General features: G+C 52.6%; 1 protein-coding gene across 1 annotated transcript; it reads left to right on the forward strand.

Moving 5' to 3' along the window:
• The first annotated feature begins 724 nt into the window (after positions 1–724).
• On the forward strand, positions 725–8,357 carry EIF2B2 (eukaryotic translation initiation factor 2B subunit beta). The gene is made up of 8 exons (XM_090033707.1): positions 725–956; positions 1,407–1,527; positions 2,210–2,358; positions 3,534–3,697; positions 4,050–4,145; positions 5,212–5,349; positions 6,889–6,955; positions 7,810–8,357. Exons 1-8 carry the CDS (start codon positions 794–796, stop codon positions 7,965–7,967), a joined length of 1,056 nt encoding a protein of 351 aa, XP_089889833.1. The 5' UTR covers positions 725–793; the 3' UTR covers positions 7,968–8,357.
• The last annotated feature ends 47 nt before the right edge of the window (positions 8,358–8,404 follow it).

Raw genomic sequence — 8,404 nt, forward strand, 5'->3', positions numbered from 1 at the left:
GGATGGGGCTGCAGCTCGTGCCCCTCCGAGGGACAGGAATGGCCAATGCCGAGGCCCCACTTGCCTTCCCTGGGAAGCCACCAGCTGGGCTTTCTCAGGCCGTTTGCCCTGGAGATTTTTCTTCCCACTGCTGCTCCCACCCCGGCCCAGCTGAAACAACAACTCGGGCGGGGGGGCGGGGGGTGCTGAGCGCAAATGCTTTGTTATTGCAGCCGGAGCCTGGGACTCCAAGCCGGCAGACGCAGGCGGCCAGGCTGGAAGCGGCTCCACGCGGCATCGCCTCCGCGGCCCCGAGGGAGCCAGGGACAAATCGGGCTGCCCCGAGGGCACGGGCAGAGCGCGGCCAGCCCGCAGCGCGGAATGTCTCCCCCGGACGCTGCAGCCAGGAGCCGTGGGATCGCGGCTGGTTCCCGGGAAACCGCACAGAGGCCCTGAGAACTGGCGCGGCAGGAGCCGGAGCCCGAGCGCTGCCCCCGCGAGCCCCGCACGGGGACTCCGGCGGGTCCCGCTGGCGGCGGCTGAACCCGCAGCGCCGAGCACAGGCCACTCCCAGCGCCACCGCGGGAGGACACGTGGGGGGCGGGGCTGAGCCAGAGTTCGAAACGTGACACATCATCGAACCCGCTCATGTGTCTTGCGCCGCGGTGAGAGAGGGTTTTCGGATTGGCTGACCGGGGCTTCCTTAGCCAATGGGAGGGCGGGGTTTGGCGGAAGCGGAAGCAGTCTGTTCTCGGCAGGGTCCGGGTAGGGGTAGCAGCCGTGGTCTCGTAGTTCCGCCGTCCCAGTTGCCAAGATGCCGGGCGGGGCCGAGAAGCAGTCGGAGCTGTCGGAGGAGATCGAGGCCTTCGTGGTGCGGCTGAAGCGGGGTGGGCAGCGGCCGCGCTCCGAAGAGACGGCGCGGCAGACGCTGGGGCTGCTGCGCAAGATCATCGCCCGCGGCCGCTGGGGCAAAGCCGGTGAGAGGCCCAGGCCCCTTCCCCCCCACTTCGGGCCGGGACCCGGGACCCTGCCCCCTTCCCCCGCAGCCAAGGCAGGGCCGGGCGGCACCGCTCCACGGGCCGGATCCGGCCCCGGCACTGCCTGTCTCGCCCGCGAGGCAGACATGCGGTAGTTGGCCAGAGGCAGTGTGAGGTATCTTGCTCAGCTGCACGTCTGCAGGGTCCGGGAGCCCGACAGGCTGGTGCACCCTGCTCATTTTGGCTCCGTTGCTGTCTGGGGCCAAAGGCTTTGTTTTATTTCCTCAGCATTTGCCCCATCGCTTTGCTGGAGATCCTGGCACAGGCTGGGCCTGGTGGCTGTAGAGCTGCTTGAAGGGTTGCTGAGCTGGAGGTTTGTGTTGGGGCCAGCAGCTATGGAGCTGTATGAAGCTGCAGCCAGGTGACCGCGTAGCTGTGCCCTCATTTCAGGTGAGCTGATGGGCCTCATTCGGAAGGAAGGCCAGAGGATGACGGTAGCCCAGCCATCGGAGACCACGGTGGGCAACATGGTGCGACGAGTGCTGAAGATCATTAGGGAGGAGTATGGCAGGTGAAGTCCTTGCACCCCCATCGCCTGTGCATCTTTCCCTCAGTCAACTTGGGAGAGGAGCTGATAGTGTCCTGTGGACCCAAGGGGCACCATCCTCTTTTCCTTCTGCTCTTGCAGGACTCATTCAAGTGTCCAAACAAGATGCACATCTCTGCCCTCCCTCCCCACAAAATCTTTTCCTTTTAAGGGTGAACCTACCAAGTTCCTCTTGTGAGACCACTGGTAACACTAGCAAGCCCTGTGGTTCCCCAGTTACTGACTGCATGTCCTCTCAAAGCTCTGTTCAGTGTAGATGTTGCTGCCATGCAAACTCCTGAATGCTGTGATCTGACACTTCTCTCCCCACTTAGTAAAATGCAAGGGAGTTTTCTGGGTGATGCAGCAGCCTTGCGCAAGGCCTTTCCCTGTGTCTGCTGCAGCTCTTGGAGCTGGCTCACTGAGCTTTTAGAGGGTATGGCTTATTGGCAAAGCCTCGGGTGACCCTGCAGTTGGGGAGCTGTGAGAGAGTGGGCGCAGCTCCCTTCTTCAGTGCTCCCAGTAATCAGGCTTGTTGGTTCTTGGTCCTATGGGGCAGCGTGGTTCAAACCAGCTCCTCCTGTAAGTTTTTTTTTTTTTTTTTTTTGTCAGGTTAGTTGGTTTGTCCTGCTCCCGTCCTAGTCTTATGGCCACTTTGTCTCTGCAGGCTCCGTGGGCGCAGTGAGGAGAGTGACCAGCAAGAATCCTTGCACAAGCTTCTGACCTCTGGGGGACTCAGTGAGGACTTCAACACCCCCTTTGCCCCACTCAGGGCTAACGTGATTGAAGCTATCAATGAGCTGCTGATAGAGCTGGGTATGCAATGCAGAAAGACTTTCTCATTCCAGGTTGGGACTGGAGTGGCTTGCTCATGGGATGATGGGGAAGGGAAGGAGAAGCAGGGAGACCCAGTTCCCAGCTTGCATGGGCATGGTGGGGAGCTGTGAGGCTCAGTTTTGCAGGCGAGGTGCGTCCTAGAATCTGCGCACATCTAGTCCTGAGGAAAGAATGGAACAGTGAGGGACCCACAAGGTGTTGACAGGTGAGATTGTGCCCATGGGAAGATCTGAGCAAACCCCTGTCTGCAGGAATATAAAATCTTCCCTGCATGCAGTGCCTGAGGTTGAGTTCTGCTGTGCTCAGGACAGCCTGGCCCCACAGAGACTGAATGAACTATGCTCCTTCCCTTGCTATTGCACTGTAGGGATGGTCCCTGCAGCCAAGCATGTAGCTCTGGAGTCAGCCAAGAGGAGTTGCTGGAGTGGACTACCTCCAAAGCACCCGATTCCTAGGAGCCTCTCAGACTCTGCTCTGCCCATCAGGTTGTCTTTATTCACAGCTTATCACTGCTGGGGGCCAGCAACACTGCCTGGTCTTCCCTCTTAGTGCTGGCAGGCTGTGATGGCCTCACAGATGCTGTGCTGTCAGACCAGGAGGCAGCTTGTGGACTGCGCAGCCATCTAGGCTAGAACTGATGCCAGAGCTAATGCTATCCTTTTCACTCCCCTAATTATGAGACTTTTCAACACATCCCATTTCCCTGAGCAGGCAGAGGGCCTGTGAAAGTCAGGGTGCTTTGTCTCCATTTTGCTTCAAGGGCATGTAACCAGTATCTGCTTGGGTCCTAGATGAAGGCCATGGGAAGTTGAGCAGTTCTTGCTGCACAAATGCCAGTGTTGCTGTCTGAACTAAGGGCGATGTGGAGCCTGGCCTGGGGATAGCACAATTGCCAAATTAGGTAACCAGGAGCCCCTTTTGGGGCAAGAGACACTGTTCCCTCTCCTCAAGGGATGGTAGATGAAATGATGGTGTGCTGTCAGACCCAAACTCTAAAATGTGCGGGGGTTTTTACTCCTGTAGCGATGATTTGGGGCATACTTCAGTGGCTGTGGGCTTGTGTTTTTTCCTGCTGGCATTGGTCTGGTGCTGGTTTCAGCATGGCAGTTGATGATCCTGACATTCCTCTTCCTGCTGGCTTCCTTCCTTTGCAGAGGGCACAACGGAGAACATCGCAATGCAGGCACTGGAGCACATCCACTCCAATGAGGTGATCATGACCATTGGCTACTCTCACACCGTGGAAGCCTTCTTGAAAGAGGCAGCGCGCAAGCGGAAATTCCAAGTGATTGTGGCAGAGTGTGCACCCTTCTGCCAGGTAAGGCCCTGGTTGTTAGTCCCCTCGGCTCAGCTGCACTGGGTAGTGTTTCCACAGAGCTTTGCCTCCAGAACAACAGGGGCAGGGATAACATGGACTGCTGCTAACTGGGAGGGAATAGCCAGGCTACCGCAGGGAACGGTGTAGGAAAACTGACTGGCAAAGAGCCTGTGGCAGGCTCCTTGCTCCTCCACAGGTTACCAGATCACAGGACAGTGTGTGTGCTGTATTGTTTTTGGCTTGTTTTCTGGTTCCCAGAATGTAGCTCCTGACTTCAGGTAAGTGTCTGTGGCACTCAGCTCAAATCAAGAGAATCCCTCCCTTGACTGACCAGAATCTCCCTCTAACACAGGGTCATAAAATGGCCGTCCGTCTGGCTGAAGAGAACATTGAAACCACCGTCATGAGTGATGCAGCCATCTTCGCTGTTATGTCTCGAGTCAATAAGGTTGGTTTGAGAGAGGACACTAGGGGATTGCTGATGTTCAGACCTTGTTAGGTCCCTTTTGGAGGCAGTGGTGAGGGATGGATGGGCTTTTGTCAAAAGCCCAGATAACCTGGGAAGCAGGAACTAGAGAACTACTTCTGTCCCAGAAGGGTTTTAATGTTTCCACATTGTAGGAATAGTTCTAGTTCCCACACAGGGCTGGGAGAGCAGAGACCAGCCAGCATGATGACTGACCACATAGTGACAGTTCCACTGGTAGCCTTTTATACATACTCTATCCCCAGCTGCCCCTCTTCCAAGGAGGAGGTGTTACAAAACCCAGTGACACTGAGTGGAAACAGACACTTGAAAACAGGTGCTTGTATCTGGGGGAGTTGCAAGGAGTTATAACTTTTTTTTGAGCTTCTAATGAAAACAAAACTGCCTGACTCTAGAATGGCTAGGGACAGGGGTAGGACTCCCTTGCCTAGATCACAAGTCATGCAGAAGGCTGTATGGACAAGGTGTGGTATGAAAATATGACTGCTGGGCATCCTGACTACAATTTTATATTCCTCAGTCTTGCACAGTTGAAAATACAACACCATGGTCTTGTGACAGGTTCATGCCAGAATCCTGAACTCTACCGGTTCTCCTTAGGAGATCCAAGAATTTACACTGGGGGCCAATATCATTATCCCCATTTTACAGAAGGGGAAAGTGAAGCATAGAATGGTGAAGTGACTTGCTGAAGGACAAGCACTAGGCTAGAATCAGAGGCAGGACTAATACACAGACTTTCCGAGGTCCAGGTTGGTGCTCTCACCACTAGGGCAAACAAGTGCTCTAACTTCCAACTGGCCTTAAATTGTGAAGTCTTGGTTTAGCCAGAGGGAAAAATCTCTATGTAGAGTCAGACAGACTGGATTGAGCATCCTGCTACCTCTGGCACTCCAGCCTCTTCTGCTGTCTCTTTTTAAAGGGTGGTAGGAACCTGAAGGTCTTCACTCCTGGTAGTCTGAAGCAGCAGCTGTGGATATGAAGTTCCTGTTCTAAGTCGCTTCTAATGCTCATTTATATTTGGCAGGTGATCATTGGTACAAAGACTATCTTGGCTAATGGTGCACTGATTGCCGTCAGTGGGACTCACACCCTGGCACTTGCAGCGAAACACCACTCCACTCCCCTCATTGTCTGTGCCCCCATGTTCAAGCTTTCACCACAGGTAGGGGCAGCATCTGCTCCCTCTAAAGTTGTTGTAATGTCAGAGACAGAATCGGGGAATTCGAATAGTTATGAAAGCAAGGGATGGTTAGCACCAACTGGTCCAGGTTCAAATGGGGCAACTAGCCCTGATGATGTACCTCCATCCTAGCCCAATGAAACCCTCAGGTCTTTCCACTATTCTAATCTTCCTTCCTCCAGCACAAACTGCCAAACATGCTGAATTGTTGGGGTGGGGACTTAGGATGTTGACCACCATCTACCAGAGACCAAGACTGTCAACATTACTATATTTAATCCTGTAGGGATTTGAAACCACATCTTTGGAGATGAAAGGTCGTTGCCAGTATCCACCAGGGAAGCGGAAAGAAGCAGTATTAGGACTTTCCTGCTCTGCTTCCTTCAATATAGTCAAATAGGCCTAGTCTTCTGTCATCATCAGAGAGTAGGTTACAGCAACAGTGGCCCTCTTCAAATCTGGACTTTCTTGTAGAGCAGGGATAGGGAATGTCCAGCCTTTGGGATCCGGTTGGCTGGGGACTCCATTTCCCAGCCACCCCTGCCCACACAGCTTGTGCTGGTCTCCACGGAGACCTCAGCCACACCTGCAGCACGTGTGGCAGAGCAGCCAGGAATGTGGGATGGGGGCAGCTTGCTTCAGAGCCGCAATCTGTAGCCTGCACGTTCTGTACAGGGGCACACGTGCAGGGGACTGTGGCTCTGCCCCAGCTCATTGTAGCAGTGACAACCTGTCTGAAGCTGGGGCAGAGCTACAATCCCCTGCATGTGTGCCCCTGCCTGGAGCATGCAAGCTACAGATCATGGTTCCAAAGCAAGCTGCCCCAGTCCTATGTTCCCAGCAGCTCTGGAGCCACCCCATGATGTTCTGCCATGAGTGCTGCTGGTGTGGCTGAGGTCTCCATGGAGTCTGGCACAAACCACGTGAGCAGAGGTGGCTGGTAAATGGAGTCCCTGGCGGCCCGAAGGTTCCCCATCCCTGTTGTAGAGTGTCCAGAACATAGGTAAGCGTAAAGGAGCTAAGAAAATACAGCTTGCCTAAAACTCTTGTTCTGGTTTTACTTGCAGCAGCTGTGTATAGTACGGTTGCAGGCAGCAGGGGATGGCTTTACAAGATAAAGCAATGATCATCATTCAGGGGGTTATGGCACCCTGGGATGCTTTAAGATCCTATCAAGGGTGCCACACAGAGTTAGCACTGTTAATGCACAAACATGATTCCATTCTGACCTGTTGGGGTTTTTCTGTTCTTTGCTACAGAAGAATTGCTTTAGTATTTTTCTGTAGTCAAAAACAGAGTGAAAATTAAGAGCTGGCATTTCCCAAGGGGTGCCTCAAATCTGGTGAGGAGTGCTTTGAGTCTAAGAAAGTTGAGAACCACTGAGACCAAGGCTGTAAAGTATGGATGAAGGAGAAAGCTGTTTCCTTTCCTTAGACCCGTTCAGCCCTTGTGCTGAGCCTTCATGTAGAATAAGGAGGTGGGTGATCTGTATTCTTTTAAGTATTTCTCTCTCTCTCCCAGTTCCCTAATGAAGAGGATTCATTCCACAAGTTTGTCTCTCCACAGGAAGCACTTCCTTTCACAGAAGGTACTGGTCCCATGTCCCCCCCCCCCACCACCTTGCATGGTTTTTTGTTTGGAGTGTAGTCATATTGGCCCCAGAATGCAGCCTTTGAATGTTCTTCCCAGCAGCAAAGTGAGATAGGACCATGGTCAGAGTCAATGTGGACCTTAACAGGATAAATATCCTGCCTTTGGTTACAGGATAATCCTCTATAAATACTGAGAGAGCCAGAGGAAATTTTTTCACGCTACCTTGGCTGTTGTGCTCCTGCCTTGAAGGACTTTACCATTTACATGTAGTAATGAAACACCTGAGGTGTGAGTGATGACTCCAGATGGAAGATGGCCTACCACTACCACATTGGCAGAGAAAACATGCTAGCTGCTTGTTCTGCTCTTGCTAGTGTGGCTTTTAGAGTGTAGACTCTGGGTCACTCACTACAGCTGGCTGAGAAATAACTTGATTTTTCTGTCATTGGCCTTCCCATGCAAGGTCAATCTTCAGAAGGAGCTCCAATGCTTATTGTGTAGCGACGGTCTTCCAAAGCCATGCTTCTGTGGCAGAACCCTGCAAGTAGCAGCATGGGATCACTTGGATTTAAGGCTTTTGTTTCAACTTATTGCAGTTCCTTAGTCTGGGGAGCTGGGGGGTGTCCTGGTTGCTACCAGCAACTGTCACAGCTGGGCCAAATACTGTCATTTACCCAAGACTGCTGTATACCTGCTACTGCAATTAATTTGGCAAGGCAAGCTGGCAAAACAAGATGTGAAATATTGGTGCTGGTGGCAGTAGGGCCTTGTCAGTTTTGTTTCAGAGGGCGAGGGGGGAGGCCAAGCTGCCACATTCATCTCTAATACAGTGGCTGTTTTTGTTTTTAGGAGAGATCCTGACAAAGATCAATGTTCACTGCCCTGTGTTTGACTATGTCCCACCTGAGCTCATCACTCTCTTCATTTCCAACATTGGGGGTAATGCACCCTCCTATATCTATCGCCTCATGAGTGAGCTTTATCATCCTGATGACCATGAACTCTGAGCTCCAGTGACTCAAAACACCTCACTGTGCAGACTCTTCCTGCCTTGATCTTTGTGAAGATACAGTGGTTAAATAAGCCCTTTGTGGCAGAAATTAACTTAGTCTTCAACAGAAAGTGCCTGCCTGGTGTAACGTTTCCTCTCCCAGCCAAAAAGTACCAGTGAGCAAAGCTCTTGCACCGGATTTGCTCCCAGTGTTCTGTTACATGTCATGTGGAGCAGTCTTTAACCTGATTTCTGGCAACAGCTAGTTCTTTCCTGCATGTTCCATCCCCACAAAAGGTCCAGTTCAGTGCTGCCCAAGGTGTGCTTGGAATTTTTTGGTGCAGCTAATCTGCCTTGCTTTAATCTGCTATAATAAAGGTGGCTTAAACCAACAGCCAAGAGACAAGTGTATCTTCCATGCAAGAATAAGTTGATTCTTTAAGTTGCAGTAGG

Source organism: Crocodylus siamensis, chromosome 2, assembly GCF_052110815.1.
Source record: "Crocodylus siamensis isolate JL-2025a chromosome 2, ASM5211081v1, whole genome shotgun sequence".
NCBI classification, from domain to species: Eukaryota; Metazoa; Chordata; order Crocodylia; family Crocodylidae; genus Crocodylus; species Crocodylus siamensis.